The sequence below is a fragment of the Gordionus sp. m RMFG-2023 genome, chromosome 1 (genome assembly GCF_954871325.1).
Source record: "Gordionus sp. m RMFG-2023 chromosome 1, tfGorSpeb1-WG-v2, whole genome shotgun sequence".
In the NCBI taxonomy this organism is placed as follows: Eukaryota; Metazoa; Nematomorpha; class Gordioida; order Chordodea; family Parachordodidae; genus Gordionus; species Gordionus sp. m RMFG-2023.
Genome location: NC_088775.1, coordinates 82,585,460 through 82,606,754, shown reverse-complemented (window position 1 = coordinate 82,606,754; position 21,295 = coordinate 82,585,460). Strand labels below are relative to the sequence as shown.

The 21,295-nt window shown below is 28.2% G+C and overlaps 1 protein-coding gene across 3 annotated transcripts; it reads right to left on the bottom strand.

Annotated features, from left to right (window-relative positions):
* Window positions 1-450: 450 nt before the first annotated feature.
* Window positions 451-20,804, bottom strand: LOC135931370 (short transient receptor potential channel 6-like). 3 transcript variants are annotated; one of them, XM_065468432.1, is made up of 11 exons: window positions 19,974-20,804; window positions 13,687-13,932; window positions 8,869-9,033; window positions 8,389-8,626; window positions 7,974-8,186; window positions 7,288-7,543; window positions 6,463-6,661; window positions 5,888-6,106; window positions 3,262-3,339; window positions 2,258-2,327; window positions 452-665 (listed from the first exon to the last, which is right to left on the bottom strand). In XM_065468432.1, exons 1-11 carry the CDS (start codon window positions 20,751-20,753, stop codon window positions 490-492), a joined length of 2,640 nt encoding a protein of 879 aa, XP_065324504.1. In that variant the 5' UTR covers window positions 20,754-20,804; the 3' UTR covers window positions 452-489. The 3 variants fall into 3 exon arrangements, with proteins under 3 accessions (XP_065324505.1, XP_065324504.1, XP_065324503.1); XM_065468431.1 differs by having other exon boundaries at window positions 453-665; window positions 19,956-20,804; XM_065468433.1 differs by lacking the exon at window positions 3,262-3,339 and having other exon boundaries at window positions 451-665; window positions 19,956-20,804.
* Window positions 20,805-21,295: the final 491 nt, after the last annotated feature.

Genomic DNA, 21,295 nt, shown 5'->3' with positions numbered 1-21,295 from the left:
AATTTATAACTTAATAATTCATGAAATTTGGCCCCACTTATAAAATAATGGTATCACATTTTCATGTTAACAACTTGACTAGAACAATAAGAAAAAAAACTTCTAAAAATAGCTCATGAAACTATGATTTTACAATTTGAATTTAACATTTTAAATTATATTAAAGGATCTTTAAAATACAGTTTTTGACCCTATTATTAATTTCCAGTTAAAATTATGCCGCCATAATTCTCAATTTTTAATATAGAAGATTCTTTCTTTCCCATTTTATCTCACTCTATTTCATTCCCATCTATATACTTTTTAAATTTCACCCATTTAATAATTTTATTAAAATAGTATTTTCTAACTTTATCGAGATCCCAAATATATTTTTTATTTTTCCATTTTAGGGTATGTGTGTGTGCGTGTGTCAATTAATAAATTACATAATTGATAAATCTAGTATTTTAAATCCTACACGAGTGAGGTACGAATATAATTTTTGATTTAAAGTTTTATATTAAGGAGGTCTTTTCCTTTTATATTGGATGATCTCCTAGAGTTGTTGCTGGAGTATTTATTGTCTCTAAACTCTGTAAGCATACCTTTGAGTTCACTGATATCACTCTTTATTTTTTCATTAGCTTGTTTCAGCATGCCGTATTTGATGTCAATCGTGTCACCTTAAGCACATATAGAAAACTCGAAATTTAATGTATTTTTTTTTTGAATGAAAGTTATAAAAAATTGGAAAATGACAATAACCATCATTCATAATAATTCCGTGTCACTCACCAAACCCTCTTAACACGTGGTCCGCTTATTTTTTTGGAACTTCAAATAATTTACGACAAATTTTGATCTAATATTATATAAGATATATTTTTTTAAATAAAAAACAAATTTAAATATTAAATATAATTAGAGTGGGGTCCAAGTCTCTCCCCACCCCCCATTTAAAAAAATTGGGCGGGCTCTTGGATATCTCAATTATTCCAGATTCCAAGAAAAAAACAGAAATCCCTTGCAAGACACCATTGTCGACAATGTTGAATAATATGAATATTTAAATAAATAGGTAAGCTTTATAGTTAGCCAGTTTTTAATATCCCATGTTAAATAATTTATAACATATATGTGCCTAGGCTAGGTCTCCCTGTTGTCTTTTAGCTAAATCCATAAGAAAGCTATATTTTAATAATTGGGAAATAATTCATAACGAATTATAAGGGCGGCAAAATGGGGATATGCACTATTATATTTTTTAGTGATGATATCAACACATCTTTCCAATTAGTTAAATTTCGTTCAGTTAATAAAAAAATGATAATCATAAAGATATTACAAATTTATATTTAAAACGATATCAAATAACTATTCATATAGAAGGAACTCATACACACCTTAATCTAAACATTTTAACTTAATGATATCATTGAAGCCCACTGTTTTAATACATAATAAAGCTTTTTTTGATAACCATATACTCAACAATATATATTCCTCCCTGGAAAAAGTATATAGATGCCTTAATGATTTTCGCTCTAAAAAGGGGGATTGGACATCAGATTTTTATTTAACTTACCTATTTCAATATTTATATGTAGGCCAAAATTTTTACCCAATTACATCTTTAAAATTTTATTCTCCGACTTTCCTCTATTTTCCCTACTCCCTACTACCAAATCAAAATTAGCAAACAAAGAAAAAGGAAACAAATTAAAACTACCTCTACCCCCCTTTAATTTTATTCAAATAATGATAGAGCCTATATAACCCAATTTCATTGATAATCTTGAGTCATTCTCGCACTTGTTTGGGCTGCAAAATTCAAAGATTTTTTTAAACTATTCATACATGTTACGCCCTTAAACTAAACAGCGAATTATGGCCAAAAATTTCAAAATCTTCATATTTTTATATCTATCATTTTTACTTCACTTATAACTTTTGGAAAACTTGCCCTAACATTTTTTTTAAAAAAGAATTATGGGCTCACACATCTTGAATCAAACCGAGAACCACCCTATGGAAGCTAATTTTTGAGGCAGAGGCCAACTAAAACTATAGCCATTTTCAAGGCCAATTAAACCAGCCTCATGATGGTCTCCATTTGGAGAAACCATCAGAGGTATTCCTTTTTATTTTTCTCTAAAGAAAAAAAAATAAAGTTTAGTGTATTTTGTTGAATAAATATAATAATGTAAGATTAGGATTATAAATAGTTTTATATACCCTAACTTTGGATGAAATAAAAATTATAATAAATTAGTACCTTCATTTTGTGGAATTCTTGAATACAAAATTGCGTGCAAATAACGTCTTATAATTTTTCTCATCATAATCTGATAATTTTATAATATTATTATTAATAATAATAAAAACTATTTTAATAAATCCATTTTTTTGAAATAAATTTGCATAAATATTTTTTTTTATTGTAGTATATAAAGGTGGAACTGCTACAAAAGATACTTCCTTATTTTATTCTAGCTAACTAATTAGGATTTTATTTAGAGTCCCTAAGGACGATACACATTTGAGGGTATAATTTAAAAAAGTTTGAATCAAATTTATTATGGAAAGAAAGTGTTTTGCATATATAAATAAAGGTGAATTTGATGGAAAGGGTTTAAAAGATTTTCAATTCAAGGAATCAAACGGAACTGGTAAAAAATATGTATTATTTAGGGTCCATGTTCCAGAGCATCAACTAACAAAAATCTTAAGGATTATTGTTTTCCTGGATGGAATAGTAGTTAAGTAAAAGAAAATATTTCTCCGCTCCAAATTTAGCGTATTATATATTTTTTAAAAATACCATGACAAAATTAATTCCCCAATTTATGCTTTAATTTTCCTTTTTTAAGGTTCAAAATTTATTTACAAAATTATATCTAAATAATTATCTTTTTCAGACATCGCTAGTAGATATATTGATCTTGAACCATACATAAGCGTGATAAATCAAAGGATAGTTTTTAACGGAAAACGAAATATAGATTTATAAATTCTTGAGAACTCATGGCAGTGCTTAGAGTTTTGGCATCCAGGGTCAAAATAAATTTTGCGGTTTTTTAAAAACCCAGAAAAACCTAAGTGCTAAATAAAATCTAAGTTTAAATTAGCAAAGAAAGATAGGAAATCAAAATTAGCAACAAAAAATAGGAAATCCAGATTAAAATTAACACAAAAAAGATAACCAAAATCAAACCTGACCCCTTAAAACATTAACTATAATATCCCTTTAATGAATGACAATCCACCCCATTGGCTTACATCATATTTGTCGTCAATAATTCCATCCCGCTTATTTTCCCGGTTCAGCCCATTGGTCAACCCCATTTCCCGATTTCTCTAAATAATAAAATTTTTAGTTATATTTTTTTTGAAAAAAATTCTTATTAGTCATTTATTTAGTAGCACTTCATTAATAGGGGGGGGGGGGAAGAGGGAAAAAAACTAAAAATAAAAAAACTGTAAGGATAAAATCCTTATTAAATAATAAAAAAAGGATATTTAAATTGATATAAATGGAAAAAAAAAATATTTATCTTTTAAATAAAATGGAGAAATCACCTTTATAGATACCTATTTGTTGATCAATTTAAATTTGAAATTTATCGGAGTTCTGCTAGTAAAAAAAATAGTTAGTGTTATTAAACAGCCCGATTTGAGTCGATTTTTAAAAACGGCCTGATTATAATTTTAGCCAAAATAATATTATGTAAGCGTCGATATTTAGCAAATAGAAATCCAATCCTTCTGCCATCTATGAGCAAAATCTCGTGGCTTACATAATATTATGGCCGTTTAAAAAATCGGTCCTAGCTGTTTAACAGCGCAAGTAAATTTTTTTTATTATATTAAGATTTTTTTAAAAATTAGTTCATATTCTTTCCCAGAAACCTGCAGAAGGTCAAAATTGTTAAAAAAAAATTTTCAATTCGGCCCGGCAGAGTTTTGTAAAAAAACGAACCCCGTTCTGTTTACGTTTTAGACCGATTCCGATTAATAGAAAATTTTGACCTGGGTTTAGGAAAAAAAGGATAGGTTATTAAGCGTTAAAAATTAGAAATCTTGATTATATCTCTAAAAAATTTAAAAAGTAATATTAAAAATAACAATAATATATGCTAGGCAAGTAAACACTTGTATTTAAATTGAATATTTAAAAGGAATCGCAAATGGAGGAAATATCATCATTGTTCTTAGAATAGAGAATGATTTTTGGGAATATTTGTGCTTTTTAAAAAAAAAACGTTAACATCTCCCAAGCATATTTATTAATTTCATATTTACTTAGAAATTTTGCTGAAGATATAATCGATTTTCCCAAATGTATTTAGGTTCAGATTTGCTCTGCAAACTTTAAAAGGAATTTAATTTATTAAGCTTTTTAAACCATCCCAATATTATAAATTAATTTTGGTGTTCAACTATATATATTTCGGGTTAGGCCTTGGATTTAAAAAGCCGGACAAAACCAGTCCGGTAGTTAGTAAAAAATGGGACCGATTCGGGTAAGGCTGAATACAAATTTGGCTGGGCAGTGAGAAATTAAATCTAAACTGGGCTGGACCTAAAAATTTAGCCCTTTGGAGACTACTACTCTCTATGTAAAATTTTATGTTGAAATTTATTATTAAAATAATATTAATGACTTTTCAATTTGATTTAGTAGGGTAGTAATATAAGAATTATAAAGGTTACATTTCTTATGTATAATATCATAAAAATTACCCTTATTCTGAATTTATAGTAAACGCGTTATGTTCAAGCATTGCGTTATTTAACGCCATCGAAATCACAGCTGATTCTTCCCAGCGATAATTTAATTGATATACTAAAATAAAGATGATTATTTTACAAAGAATTTTGTATTTGGCCTTTCATTTTTTTTAGAGAAATAGCTTGCCATTTTGATAATTAAAGGACTACAGCCAGGGTTGTTAGGTCTACCACATTGACTACTAGACTATCACAATTTTTTTTAAAAGTAGAAATTTAGCATACTCAACTAAACTACCACAATTCTACCATATTTCTAAAATTTCCCTAAATACACCATAAAACTCTCACAAAATCTCCCACATTCTAAAAAATTTTCAAAAATTATGTTTTTTTCTTTCATAATCCTTAAACCTTAAAATTGATACTCAAGATGTAATGGCTAAATGTGATAGCGGCCGATATGAGAAAAATGAATCTTACAATTATTGATGCTCAGGACCGTCAAAAATGGAAAAAAATATCAGAGGGAAAACTGGCCAACCTGGGTAAACCTAGGAATCGCCATTAAAGGGAGAAGAAGAAATAAAAGAAATTTATCATTTAAAAAAAATAATTTAATACTTGTCCACTTATTTATTTTTTTCAAATTTATCTTATCAGATATAATAATGTCCCGTTTAATATTAACAAATGATCCACCCTTAGTGTTTTCTCCATTTTAATTAAAAAGATAGCACATTTCTTTGTGGCATGTTTTAAGTAAATATTTTTTCCCAGCAAATTTTTATTTCCTAAGTTTTCCTCAATTTTTTCCCTGCAGTTTTTTCAGGTTTCTTTTTTTTTCCGGATAGGAAAAATAATTTTGATGCTATAAAAATAAAGAAATAATTTATAGAAGATAGAATATATACAAAAATATTTAAAAAAACTAAATAATATTTTAAAATAATCCAAAATTCGGTAAAGACTCTAATTATCGATTCTAAGGCTATCTGGGATTTCACCAAACCTTTTAGTTTTTAGAAAAGTACTTTTACTTTAAATAAATTTTAGAACTATAAGAGTTATATATTTAATGTAAATTTGATTTTTAGAGGTTGTGTGAGAGATTCATTAAAGTTTTATATATAAATAGTCAGATTTACGATCATAAAAAAAAATGTAATTTTACATTGTAAATATTTGGGTCGTTAGCACCGCTATGAAGCGACACTTTGCGCATAATCAACAAACTGGTGTGCTTTACAAACTCTGCCAAGGCAAATAAAATTCCACTCAAGAAATCAAGCGATGGAATCAAATTAAATGGAATAGGTAAATATTCGCGTTCTTGGATAAAAGACATCCAAAGCTTGGAACGGGCATATTTCCATTCAACGTCTTCATCATCCTGTAAGATGGAAAAAGAAACGAAATATAAGAATGCAAAGGGGAAAATGTAGAATAATGTGAATCTCGAAAAAAAGACCTATGCAAAAAAATTTGGACCAATTAAACTGCGAAAATCACGGAAAAATGGAACTTAAATAAACTGATATACTGGGGCACAATTAAAAAGATAAGGATAATTCTTGACCTTAAATATTATCCTTAGTAATTATTTTCCGCAAGTTATTTTTCCCCATTATCTGATTGAACTATTTATTATTATATTTAAGTGCTAAATAATTGTCAAAATATTTATTAATCAAGATTCTATCCTGGAACAACTTTAAAAAAATGTCAAAAAGGAAGGCAAAAAAAAACTTTTATTTGTTGAAAGGAATCGGTCATCATAGCTATGAGCATATTAACGAGCACGACTAATGAAGTAGCTGTATACATTCCATAAAGAATATACCCCGAATTTTGGATGAAAATCCTTGATTTATTATCAAATTTGGGGGCACTGGGGTCACCCATGCCGAAAGTGGACCAAAAGAGTATCCCGAAAGTACCTTGTAGACTATGTATATACATATAATTTTAAATAATTTATTTATTAACGCTAAAATACATATAAATTTGAACAAGAAAAACGACTAAAATATACGAATAATAATATTTGCTATTAGAAGATCTGCGCCGCATAAACCAAAGGTCTGCAATGGGCGAGTTTTGGCCAAAAAGCACGCCCACTCTTTATTTTAATTTTTTTAACCCGCCAGCCCGTGTGCCCAGGGATTTAAAAATATATAAACATGCCCGCTCATTTTGATATTAAAATTTTCTACCCATGACCCAGTATTTATAAATTTTTTAACTCCTGGCATTTTTTTCAAAAGGAGTGATGTGGCATAAATGACCCTCAAGACTGGCCACAACTCTTTAACTTTTTGGTATATTAAAATTATATTATCAATTAATGAAAATGATAAAGATTCTAATTTCTACGGGCAGGCATCCGCTGATTTTTAAAAAATAGCCCGCACTCCCATCATTATTTATAAATTATTTTTATTTTACGTATTCAGTTGCAGCAAATGGGCGGGTAGGACAAAAAAGATCAAACAATGAGCGGACAGGCAAATGGATTCTAACCTTCCTTTTATCAAAACCCTATAAAACCATCTGTGAATAATATTTTTTTACGATGTAAATATATGGTTGGATCCTTCTATACTGTACATTCCATACAAGTTAGTCATACCACAAATGAAGGCCGTTAAGACCAGCACAAAAATAAACCCGAATTTGACTATATCTTCCATCATCCGACCTAGACTAATTTGTAATGGACCAACTTGCTCGTTAGCGGGTAAGAAGTAAGCCATACGCATAAAGCTCATTACGTTTGCCAACGAGAAGAATACGTTAAAAATAGCTACCGGTGTTTCCAAGGATTCGGCTATATATTATGTTATATTTAAATTATTCGAAATATATAGGTGTGATATTATACGAAAATTAAGATTTCAACTTTGTTGAATGGTGGATTTTTATCCAAAAAATATTGGTTTCGATCTTCAAATTGAGGTTAAATTTAGAGTTTTAAATCATTTTTTTATTCTAAAAACCTGACTAAATCACGTTAATGTTAGTAAAAATTAGGTAAAGCTCTGACAAGAGATACAAGGATGATCTCTAACACTAGGGGTTATAAATAAATTGCATCATTAAAATCTTAAGGGGTACCCTCATAGTAAAATATTTAGCTAGTATCCATTTTATATTTATCGTGGGGAAGGGAGTTTCACGCTATCGGCTTGGGGAGGGGGAAGAAGGTAATGCTAGAGAGTTTTGGATATAAGGTGTGACAAGGATGATAAAAAATATACATCTTTTTCCGTTGCGGCTTTCAATATCGGCCAAAAAGTCTTGAAAGGTCGTGAAATTGATTGTATTGTAAATTTTGAAGTATATGGTGAAGAGTGTAGCGTAAGCGGCAAAGTAAAGAAGAATGAGATTAAAATGCAAGTAATTCCACCAATCAGTTAGGTAATTGGCAGGCCCTTCGTTGAAAATCTGGTTCACTTCGGTGACCAAATAACCTTTTAAATATGGCAAAAAAAATTTTAAATTATTTTAATTTTAGAAATTCATATAAACGATAGCATAGAGAGCGGATAGGTATATATTTTTATATTTTAATTAATTGACCTTTAAATGGATGGATTAAATTACCCCCCCCCCCCCCTCATTATTTACATACTTATTATCTGAATGATAAATAGTCAAGTTTTTTTGAATAACCTATGACCCATAACACGACTAACAAATGAATTATGCCGAAAAAATAAAGATATTGAGCTTCGCGCAATTCTTCCTTGATGTTATCGTTTGAATATGTTGCCAACGGTGGTAGACCCAACATTTGTCGGAACAGCTGATCATTTCTTACACTCAAAAGCCCCAGGAGAATAAGGAAAATAACGTGAGACATCGCGTGCATCATAAATTTTATGATGGGACTTTGCAAAAATCGACGAAACTTTTTTTAAAATAATTCAAATTTTTTTAGGCTTTTTGAAAGGCACCACAAGCATTTATCATAAAAATTTTTGAATAATTATTTTCACAATTTATGTTAACTCATATATTTTTTTAAAGGATCTGAAATTAAAAATATATATTTTTAGGCTCAAGATTAATGAAATACTAATCAGTTTATCAGAAATAGTTGAGTCAAAAAAAATATCGAAATAAATTTTTTAAATTTATAATTGCACTAACTTGCTTGATAGGCAAGATGTAATGCCCCAGGGCTAATAAAGGAATAAAAATTCCTATTAGAAAAACGATAGCTATTTTCCCCATCGAATTACAATGTTGCCAAAATGTGAAGCCCCGATACCAAAATATGGATAGTTGTTGCTGGCAACTAGGATGTGATATAAACTTTTATTTGAATAAAAAAAATGTATAAAACATATATAATTAAATAATTAACAATGTATCTCAAAATATCAAGAAATTGTCCTATCTGGGAAAATATGATTATTGGGATAGTTAAAAATGATGTTAGATTAGATTAGATTCTATCTAATTTAAACATTTGTTTAAATTATTCATGAATTTTAAAAAGATGGAGGTTTATTATATACTAGCTGATAGGCCGTCAAGAATGACGGGGAATCAGAATTTTCTTATTTATTTAATGATGGATGAATAATAAATTTTCCTATTTTTACATAAAATTCATCTAGCAAGAATATATTTTTTATATTATAAATTACAAATACAAATGAATAAAAATTTAGTTTAAAAGATTTTTTATTGTGCACATAAATTAAAATACTATATACTTTATAAACATAATTTATAAAAAATAATGGAAAATTTTAGAATAACTCCTCATCTAAATAGATATAAATTTCTAAATCACATCTCATAAGATAGGAAAATTTCTGATTCATTCATCATCAAATAAAGGTAAAAGTTATTATTCATCCATCATTGAATAAAGAAGAAAATCTGATTCCCCGTCATTCTTGACAGGCTATCAGCTAGTAACTTATATTTTTGATAACGGGTTCTTAAAAAATCCCAAAAATATATGTAAAAGGAAAAGTCACAACAGACATTATTTTTTTTTGTTATTTATGCTAAAATAAAAATGGATTAATATTTCCTCCATATATACACTTCACAATGGCTTTCTTTATTTCCTTGTGTACAACAATTTCTTGAATCCAGCAATTATCAGAAATTTTTTGCAAATGATTTAAATAAGGCATATCTGTGGTTTGATTATTCTTTTAGGTTCAAATAAAATCAGATGGAAAATGAAATAATTCAGTTATTGAAATTAGAGACCTTCACGGGCCTTGATTTATTCATCAGCCTCCAGTCCAGGTCAGCAGTAAAAATAGTTTGCAGGCCCAGTCCATATTTAATAAAATATTCAAACCAAAGCTCATCATAAGTTTCAAAAATTTTGCCCAAGCCCATATCCAAAAATTTAATTTATTGTTTTAAATAATAAACAATATTTAAGTGTATTTAGTCAATCACTTTGTTTGCAATACTGACATTTATTATTATTAGAAGAAAAAAAAATCAATATATTTTTAAGTTAGTATTTAATAGGCTAAATTTAAATGAAAAATTTTGAGGCTTTTTATCAAAAACCCTGTCCTGGCCCAGGCACGTTAGTAAATATATAATACCTGGCATCCCTCAATAAAATATTTTGTCACCTGAGTTAGAGATTATTCTATCCCCATTTTTGTCAAAAATATTTTTTTTGATTTGATTGATTATTTAAGAATATATTAATCCATTTACATAAAAAATTTTTAGAATTTTAACTTATAAATAAATTATAGCTAATATTAATTTATTCTGTTTCCCTATTTCTTCTTATTGATAAAAATATATTATTCTGATATTTTAAAACATTTTTAAGTATTATGTAAATGGAATTAAGAGTTTTTTAACTAATAATATGGTTTTATATAAAGATCCTGATATTACTGGTTAAAAAAACAAAAAATTAAAAAGAATATTTTTTATTTATTATTTAAAAAAAATAATATTACTATAATTTTTTTCATTCCATTAAAATATACTAAAATATTTAAAATAAATGGTAATTATTATTTTATAAAATTTTTGGATTTAAAGAGAAGTTGTTTGGAGAATAGAATAATATTTCTTAAAATAAAAATAAAAATTTCATATTTATTCTATCTCCAGTTTTAGAAAAATAATAAAAATAATTTTTTAAGAGTGATGAGGATTAAATATACACATGAATTTCATAGAAAACCTTCTCTTATTTCATAAAATCATTTAAATAATACTCTTTTAAACAAAGACCTCCTAACATAGATTTGAATCAAATATGGGGTCAACCCAGTGGCGCAGCTACGAGGGTGGTTTTCGGGTTTGGACCCCTCCCAGAGCAAAATTTTTTTTTAGATTATACGTTCAAAAGACTTAAAAGTGACTTTATATCAAATAAATACCATTAATATTTATATTTTCCTGATTTTGTGGAAGGATATTATATTACTATTGAAATTATTCTGGATAGTATTATTATAAAGTCACTGAGAATAATCTACTAAATTATAATAACGTATTATTGATGCATTTAAAAAAATATTTATTATATATTATCGAAGATATGTTTATGATTTGTAAGATAAACCCGGCCGAAGGCCGGACAAAAGGGCCGAAGGCCCGTATAAGGGGGTTGCTTTTATATGTATGGACCCCTTCTAAGGAAAATTCCTAGCTACGCCACTGGGTCAACCTGATTAGGTCACAAAAACTATGTAATGGTATTCATCCCATTGCAATTGGGTATTTAGAAGATTATTAGCAAAAATAATTGCTATGGGTCAAAATCCAGAGTCCTAATTTATTAAGTATACATTGCAATTAGGATTGAGTGTTAAGGGAGAAGTCAAAATAGCATGCCACTCTTATTATATTCAGAATCCTCTTCCTAACATGGATACTATCAAAGTCTACTTTAAAATGTTTTGATAATAAATTTCGAGAATATTTCATTAATTGTTTTACTCCTAAATACCTAGAGACATACATGGTAAAATGTGTTAGAACTGGTAGCTTGTCTTGTCCTTAACTGCTGAAACACCCAATTAAATGGCTTCCACCACCTAAAAGGGGGAATATCCAGTGCAGTGAATTTGCATCCACTGTTTAGCAGTAAAATTTACCCAACTGTCAGGGCCCATTTAATTAAAAAAAGATGATGGTACCTGTTCCACTAATTGACAGTAATTTACCCTACTGTCAGGGCCCGACAGTAATTTATATTGGTAAGAATAGAAAAATAAGAAAATACATAATTAATAAATATTGTGCTTAACTTTTTAGAGTAATTGTTTCAATAGATTAGTGAATTTTTGAATGATTATATGAATAATTGTAAAAAAATATTTGATGGTAAATCTAGAAATAAAATTAATGAATGATTATAAAATAATTTATTAGTTGTTCTGTGAAAATTAATGTGGTGTATCATTGCATTTAATCATTAATAGTTTATCATAATTAAAACATACAATTAAGTGGCTTCCACCACCCAAAAGGGGGCATATTCAGTTCAGTGACCTTGCATCCACTGTTTGGCAGTAAAATTCACCCTACTGTCAGGGCCCATTTAATTAAAGAACGATGATGGTACCTGATCCACTAATTGACATTAATTTATCCTACTGTCAGGGCCAGATAGTAATTTACATAGATTATTAGTATTTGGTAAGAAAAGAGAAAGATTAAATGCAATGATATTCAAAAATTCACTAATCTATTGAAACAAATACTCTAAAAAGCACACTATTTGTTAATTATATATTTTCTTATTTTTCTATTCTTACTGAAGAATATATAACATCTTTATTATTTGCATAGTTAGATAAATCATGCAGAATTGTGATATTATAACTTTTTTATCCTATATATTATTACAATTTGATTATTCATATTAAAATAAATTACATTTTACCTTTTTATATTATTATGAATTACATTTTATTTCTCTTTTTCCCCCAAAAAATGTTCCTTTTTTATCTTTTTTAAACAATAAATAAATCATGAAATAACCAATTATATAAAATGAAAATGTTCGTTTAAATTTGAATTTAAATTGATATCAAAAATATATATCAATTGTCAAAATAAATTGATTTTAAAATAATGTTAATACGATAAAATAAAACATTAATATAAAATAATCTCGATCACTTATTTAACAATTACCAATGTAAATTACTGTCGGGCCCTGACAGTTAAATTACTGTCAATTAGTGGATCAGGTTAAGGAACTATCATCTTTCTTTAATTAAATGGGCCCTGACAGTAGGATAAATTTTACTGCCAAACAGTGCATGCAAATTCACTGCACTGGATATTCCCTCTTTTTGGTGGTGGAAGCCACTTAATTGTGTGTTTTTAATATAATAAACTATTAATGATTAAATGCAATGATACACCACATTAATTTTCACAGAATAACTAATTAAATTTTTATATTAAATATTAACAGTTGAGTCTTTAAATCTTCCATCAAGTTTATTTTGAAATCTAGATATTTGCCTACCATCTTTAAATCTTTCATCAAGTTTATTCTGAAATCTGGGTATATTTGCGTATCATAGTAATATTTTCATAGAGTTTTCCATATGATTTATAAATAGAACTGGTAGCTAAATTGAATGAATGTTGAGTTTGGTAAGGGATTACTATTGGACCGATTACGCTATAATCATTTTTATTGGACAAATACGTTTTACTATTAGCTAAATTTGATTGACGTTTTTTGAAGATTATTATAATAGATATGTTTACGGTGTGGTTTTTTCCCGCAATGTGTTATTTTTTCAACTTTAAAACATTTTTTAGGCGCGTTTTATTTAAATTTAAAAATCTGATTTTAGCGGAAATGTATTCCAGCATGTTTAGAATACCTATCTTATGAATTGTAAACAATTATACCTTAACTTTTGAATGACTTAAATAAAATAAATGATCAAATATATGAAGTGGTGAATAAATTAAATGTTATGAATTTTATACCTTCTTTTGTTTGGTTTTGATGGCGATTTTGAGCATATTCAATTCAGAACCGTCGATCTCGTCTGCGTTGAAAGCGTCTATGTTTTTCGTAAGGTTCTTGTCTCTGTCGCTTTTAATAAATTTGTTTGTAGGTTTTGGCGTGGACTTCCCCTTTAAAATTGTTAGCAGTTCATCAGTGGATCGACATAAGTTCTCAAGAACAACGGAATAATCTTTGCACTGGTTGCTGAGTTTCACATATTCGATCTTTAATTAGATTTGTGAGTTTTTTTGTAACTATTAATCTAAATAGTTTACTTTTCCAGTTACCAATTATTTTTCAAGTTAGTATTTTTCAAATTACAAGTTACTTTTCAAACTACTAGTCACTTTTCAAGTTACTAGTTACTTTTTAAAATATATTAAATATTTATATATAATATATCTCATTCATTATCTTCATTATAGGATTTCCAAAATTTAAAACTACTGTTTATTAAATATAATGTCTCAGAGGTCAAAGATCATGTCCTATCGGTCTTAGAACAGGACCGGACCGGACCGATTCAATCTTTTTTGAGGACCGTGGTCCGGACCGGTCTTTTTATTTTTTACGGTCCAGACCGGTTTTTTATTATTATTTAAGTTTGCTTTACTATTCAATTATTATAATTTTTTTGTATATTTTATTTTATGATATTTTTATAGATGAGTTATTTTAGATTTTTTAATTTTTATTTTACAATATGAAAACCATAAGCTTGTCCAAGAAACATTTTACTTATAGTCCCAATAAAAAACATGAGTATGTGTTCACTGCAGTACCAAATTTAATGTATCGCCAGCAACAAGTAACAAAATAATTATAATTTTTTAAGCAATATATTAATCAAAATAAGCGTATTATTATTAAAATATTTGGGTTATTATTTATATAGTTCTATTTTTTCTTAAGAAACTGTCTGAATAATTCATTGTCAAAATAACTTAACCTTATTCTTAATAAAATAATTAGGTACCTTAAGTAGACATCTAATAAAACATAAAATATATACTTCTAATGATGAAAATGAAAATATCTCAAAAACACAATCTACTCTTAATTTTAATATGCCCTCCACAAGTACAAAATCACTTTCTTCAATACTATTGGATAAATTTTATTGTTTATATAATACTCTTATATTTAATAAAATGATAAAACAAATTAAATTAGGTTAAAAAATTTTTTTAAACAACGGGACCGGTCTTTTTATTTAGGACCACGGTCTGGATCGATTTTTTCTTAAGGACCGTGGTCCAGTCCGGTCCGAGGTTATCGGTCCAGCCCGGACCAAAGACCGGACCGTGACCTTCACTATGTCTCACTTACATTCTTTCGGACTGGCGCCATATTGACTAGTAAAAAAAGTCTCACGAGGTCCCTTAAAAATGCAGATGTTGATGCCTTAAGATGTCTCTCGGACCCTAACAAAATATCTTGTAGTTGGGGACTTCATTGAGGCCCCAAAATATATTCGAAGTTCTTTATTTTATTGAAATTTTTTAAAATAACTATATTTCAAATGAAAGAATGCTAATTATTATGTATTTGTACATTTTGATTTAAATTCACTGTAGGCAAACCCCCTCTGAAACCTATGCCTGACCATCTAAAATAATCGAATTAAGCAGGAAATATGCAGAATGGCGTGTTACAAAATCAAACTTATATATAGCAGGCAGGCATAGTTTTTATTAGTATTGCAATCGTAGGCGTTGAGTTTTTCCATATTGTCTCGTGAAAGCATTTGAGAGAAATTTTTTTTATTAAATATTAGTTTTCTTACTACTTCTAAACATATAAAAATTATTTATCTTCAAAGTATTTAATATTTCTAGATTGAACATTTCATAAAACTGTTCCAATTATTTTGGAAATTTCTAACTAAATTATAGCCGTCAGTAAAGTTTTTGAGAAATCCGGCACTTCTTATTTTATGTTAAGTTTTCATAACAAATACATTTCCCACATTTGCTGGTTTGCCAATTCACGATTTAGCAGGATTTAGAACCGTTAAATATAAGTTAGGTTCTTTTCGGGTTTTAGTTTAAAATTTTATAAAGGTTTTGCTTCATCGGTGTTACATCTGAATATTTATTATTGTAAAGGTTAAGATATATTTTAAAAGGTCACGTTATATATTTTAAAAGGAGGTTATTTGTATATTATAACTTTCCGACATGTAATATTATATTATCGAGGTTAATCAAATTGCATATTATTAGAAGTTAAATTGGATAATTATATAAATGTATATATACCAAAAGAATTACAAATAAAATTCATTATCGTTTTTTAAACTTTAATCGATTTAATATTTGGCGACGAGGTAGAAGGTCGCGCGGTTTTCGGTCTTCGGTCAAGTTAAATGTTATATAGAATTATAATTTTTTTTTCCTGTTATAAAAAAAATAAATAAAATAATAATAGATTTGTTTAGAAATTATGGATAAATGAATGAGATAAATGGGCTATTGACGACTATAGACACATAAAAAATCCTCAAAATTTTCTATTGACGACTTAGAGGAGGAATTGATTTCATTAGATTAAGTCGCGGCCCTACTGAATCCATAATAAAGAACTAAGAATTCGCGATCAATTAATCGCCGGAGAACTATGTTTACTACCCAGATACTAAAGACGAAGACCAACCGTTAAAACTTAAACAAAATTATAGAATTTATGATAAAGGCACGATGCAGCCTATTTAGATTTCCATGGATTATAGAATTTATAATGATAAAGGGCACTATCAAAATGATTTTGCAGCCTATTTAGATTTCCATGGATTATAGAATTTATGATAATGATAAAGGGCACTATCAAAAGTATAACCTATTTAAATTTCATGGATTATAGAATTTATATGAAAAAGGGCACAATCAAAATGATTGATGCAGCCTATTTAGATTACCATGGATTTTAGAATTTATAATGATAAAGGGCACTATCAAAATTATTTATACAGCCTATTTGGATTTCTGTTTATAAAATTTGACACAGCCTATTTGGATTTCCAGGGATTATAGAATTTGACTTATCGTTACCAACATATGTAGAATTAACATGATCAACAATATAATGATAATGGTAACGTGAATATTGACAAACTATATAGAGTAACCTGGAGTACTCCAATGGTAGTGGTACGTAAAACTTCAGGTGAACTACGATTGAGAATAATTCTACCAACGAATCGCAAAAATCGCTATAGATCTACAGATGATAGAAAAACTAGAATCGCCATCACAATCCTGGAAAAGGGAAGAAAAAAAAATAAACGTACAAAACCGTATTAAAACATTCCGACCAACTACGAATAAGGGAAGAAAGGGAAGAACCAGACGAAATCAAATCAATAATAACAATTGAACTCAAAAAGGAAGGCAAACGGGTTCAACAAGGGAACTAAAGCCAACAAAAAAATTAATAGATGAACTTGAACTTGATAAATAAAAAGATTGGTAGACGATCTTAACTTGGTGGGAAAGAAGATATGTTACATCTGAATATTTATTATAGGTTAAGATATATTTTAAAAGGTCACGTTATATATTTTAAAAGGACGTTATTTGTATATTATATTATATTATCGAGGTTAATCAAATTGCATATTATTAGAAGTTAAATTGGATAATTATATAAATGTATATATACCAAAAGAATTACAAATAAAATTCATTATCGTTTTTTAAACTTTAATCGATTTAATAATCGGGTTTTTTTGAAGAATTTTATATCGGTTTGAGTTGGAATTTATAATGGTTCTTTTCGGATTGTTCGTGTTTTTTAAATTTGATTTTAAAAAAAAATTAATCATAAATTATATATATATTTTTAGGGAAAAATCTTTATTTATATTTGTATGTTTGTAATGGTTGAAGCCAGGTTCGTTGGCTGTTCATCCATCGGAGAGGGGGGATCGACTGAGTTCGATGGTCCGGGATTATCGGAAAATAAGACTGGAGGACCGGACTTAGCGGGCATTTTTGTCATCGTAAGTGGTATTTTAGACAGAATGTAAATTTATTGAAAACTAAAATTGTTGCCGTAAAAGAAACAAACAAAAAACCATAAAAATATAACTACATAAATTATTTAATGATGTATAAATTTTTTAGGGAGTCCTTATATACTAAACATTTCCAAACAAAACGAATAAAAAAATCTATCGACGTATTGTTATAATTTTTTTCCTCATGTAATGGCCAATCTTGAAACTGGCTAGGACCAATTTTATAAAATATAAAAACAAGCTTTGTCTATAAATTACGATTAGGGTAAAACAAAATAATGGATAATACTGTTTTGAGTAAAAAAAAGAAACCATTTAATAACACACTTTTATTTCTGTGATAGTACCAAAGGTATAAAATTATAATAGGATTTTGTGACAAACAATGTGGCGAGGCTTTGGTGGGGAGGGGGGTATATAAGAGATTTTTAAGTGAAAAGAAACGTCCCATCGAGATTAGGTGTATTAAACACAATAAATTTAACCATAAAGATTATTTCTTATCTAATTAACTAGTAATTTGCCTAACTAATTTCTATTAAATTAAGTATATAAACTTGGTATTATTTAATATGAAGATAATGGCGATTTAATTGTATAAAAAATTTAATTTGAAAAGAAATCACAAATATAAATTTCCCCCAAGGAAAATTAAAATCTCATATTTAGGTTAATAATTTAAAATTAATATTTTTAAAAACCCTTATGAACCAGGTTAAACAGGTTCAAAATATTTATAACAGTTCGGTTCACTCTTTTTATACTTTCTTTATAGCTGTTCGGTTACAGTTCAAAAAATTATAACTGTTCGTTCCGGTTTTTGGTTCGGTTCGAAACCTGCTATTTAGTCTATATTTATATTCGGTAATAACCAAACAATTTAATGTTCATTTTGTATGCAATTATACTTTCTTAGAAATAATTTTGTTATAGTACAATAAAATTTAATTTTATATGAACCTTTGTGGTACTCCGCATATATTTCTAAGTGATTAAATTAATTACCAGTACCATCACATCATTGGAATTCACAGACAATTAAAATTTATCCTAAATATTGTGCTAATTCATTTTTGAAAAATGATCTCAATATTAGAGGAAGATTTTCAAAGAAAGAATATAAATGAGCTATAAATGTTTATCAACTCTTTAGAAAAAGAAACAAAGTTTAGAGATAATATAGGCAATAAAATTGTTCCATTTATGATTGCTTTGGGTTACCCCTTTTCCAGGGAGCAGTTTAGCTTGGCATTTACTTGTTTATCATTTTTTATTGGACGAAAAATTGTTTTCTGGATGGCGTAACTTAAAGTGTCAGGTCCGGATTAGAGTCCCATAGATTAAATTTTTGGACCCGTTTTATCATGCTATTGGTTATTTAAAATAATACTGGGGCTTTACTTTAAAAAAATGGTGGCCTCAGAAATCAAATAACATACTCTTTTAAAATTCTTTTTTAGGGAATTGAGGCGATTTTATTTGAAATAGTGGATGAAAGTAATTAAATTCTAAAAAATCGGAAAATACATTATTAAACCCATAAGTTACTCTCTAAGGAATTAATTCTGAATTTCTAGCAAATTCGTTTTTGTTCCAAATAGTATTGAGACTGATTTTTGCAGTAGATCTAAAGCTATAGACATTATTCCATCTCGTAACACAAGACACAGAGAACAATAAGCTTTCAAAATTGCAGATATAGGATTACGAATTTGTAACGCTGTGCATTTAATCTTGATTTAGCCTCTTCTTTTTTAAAAATTATAATTAAAGTTTTTCATTTAAAAATTGATAACTTGAAACTGAAACTTAGATTTGTAAGATTATCTTCAACAACATTTACATCCAAATTACATATTTTAAATTCAGATTGCGTAATTATCACATTAAAAAGAGCAAATAATTAACTTCTCTTTTCTACCGATGAATGAGGAAAAATTGGATTTATACTGATTTTTAATATTTATTACTTATCAAATTGTAGTAATTTATAATTCTAAAATCATATTTTTATGAATAATTTTCAATTAAAAGTTACTAATATTTTTTTGTTATCAATTATATATAATTATAAATTATTATTTGTTCCTACATATAATTGATGGTAATTTAATTATATACTATAAATCTAACATAGCTGACTTATGTGATTTAAATGATCAGGTTATCAAGGTTTTACGGCAATAAATTAGTGTAAATAATAATTTCTTTACCGCACTATATTTTAACCTTAAATTCTTTTTCTACTTTGGACAAGTCAGCGAGCTCCTTGCTGAGTTCAAACGCCGTGTTAAGTGGATCATTGCTAGAGAGGCTTATATAGGCCTGACTGGCCAGCCCTTTGTAAGCATTAAGCCTGGAGTGTGAATGCCTTACGGAATCAAATTTTCGTTGATTACTGCAGCTTATGCATTTGCAGTCGTAAATGTGTGGTCGTGGTATTATGGCCCCATTTGCCAAGAGCAATTGAATAAGTTTCACATTGTTCCTTTGCGCAGCCAGAATAATTGGCGACATATCGGCAGAAAAACTTAGGTTTTCTGTCTCGGTACTGAAAAAGGAATCGTTACCTAGGAGTTGGTTCCTGATAAGTGTATTTCTGTGGAATGGATGTTGCAAGATCTGCTCGCATATTGCCAGATTACCTTTATCTATAGCATGGAGCCAGGCCTCTCCTACCCTTTGCAACTGCATTCGAGGAATAAGAAAGTCGATCACATCGATCTGTTCTTCCAGTACTGCTAGTTGCAATGCACTTCTGCCTAAGTAATCGACACAATTGAGATTTAAGCCCGGGTTTTCTTGTAAAATCTCGTGAAGAGAAATTTGGTCTCCTTTTTCCGCGGCACTTAAATATCTGCTCTCTATTTCAGTCAAAGAGGCATCACCAAATATTATATGTGAGAGTCTTTCGTGCAAATTGTTTTCGGGATCTAGGGAATTGTTGGTGCTTTGATTTATTTTTCCAGCAAGTTTTGGATCGTGAATCTTTTGGGAGTATGAATAGGGGTCTTTTGGTTGTTTCATTCTTTATATTATCGATTGAGTTTTGGATTGTGAAAATATATTATAATTTCCTAGGTTGTAATGACGAAAAATGATTATACTTTATTAGTACGGATGTTAGCGCGATTGCCTCAAACCATTCAAGGAAAACGTTAAATAAAAAATAGATTTATTTGTTTTTATTTTATTTAAAAAAAATTTAATAAAAAAAATGATATAAATTATATTACCTGTTAATATTATAACGAATCGAATAAAATAATCGAAAAATAAATGGAAAATTTTATAAATATTTTAGTGTTTTAAATTTTATATTAAGAATTTTCAGCATTATGGAAGTATATGATAGTTAAGCATTATTATGAGCTACTGTCTTTTCATCAATGTTTACTAATTCTTCTTTTCTGCATTTTAAGAGAAAATAATTGCCAGATTAGTTAGACTCAGACAAACATTCTAAGCCTGCATTTATAGTTAGCATGAATTCGTGGTGAAGTATACAAAAATTAAAATTATTATATTTATATCATATTTTGTATATCTCGCCACGAATTGGCGCTAAC

Excerpts from the sequence above, each read along its gene's own strand:
- LOC135931370 (XM_065468431.1), bottom strand. The coding sequence starts at position 20,753 with ATGAAACAACCAAAAGACCCCTATTCATACTCCCAAAAGATTCACGAT. Across the intron at positions 7,544-7,973 it reads AAGCCGCAACGGAAAAAGAT|CCGAATCCTTGGAAACACCG; the intron begins GTATATTTTTTA and ends CATAATATATAG. Across the intron at positions 6,662-7,287 it reads TCCAACCATATATTTACATC|TCTACAAGGTACTTTCGGGA; the intron begins GTAAAAAAATAT and ends GTATATACATAG.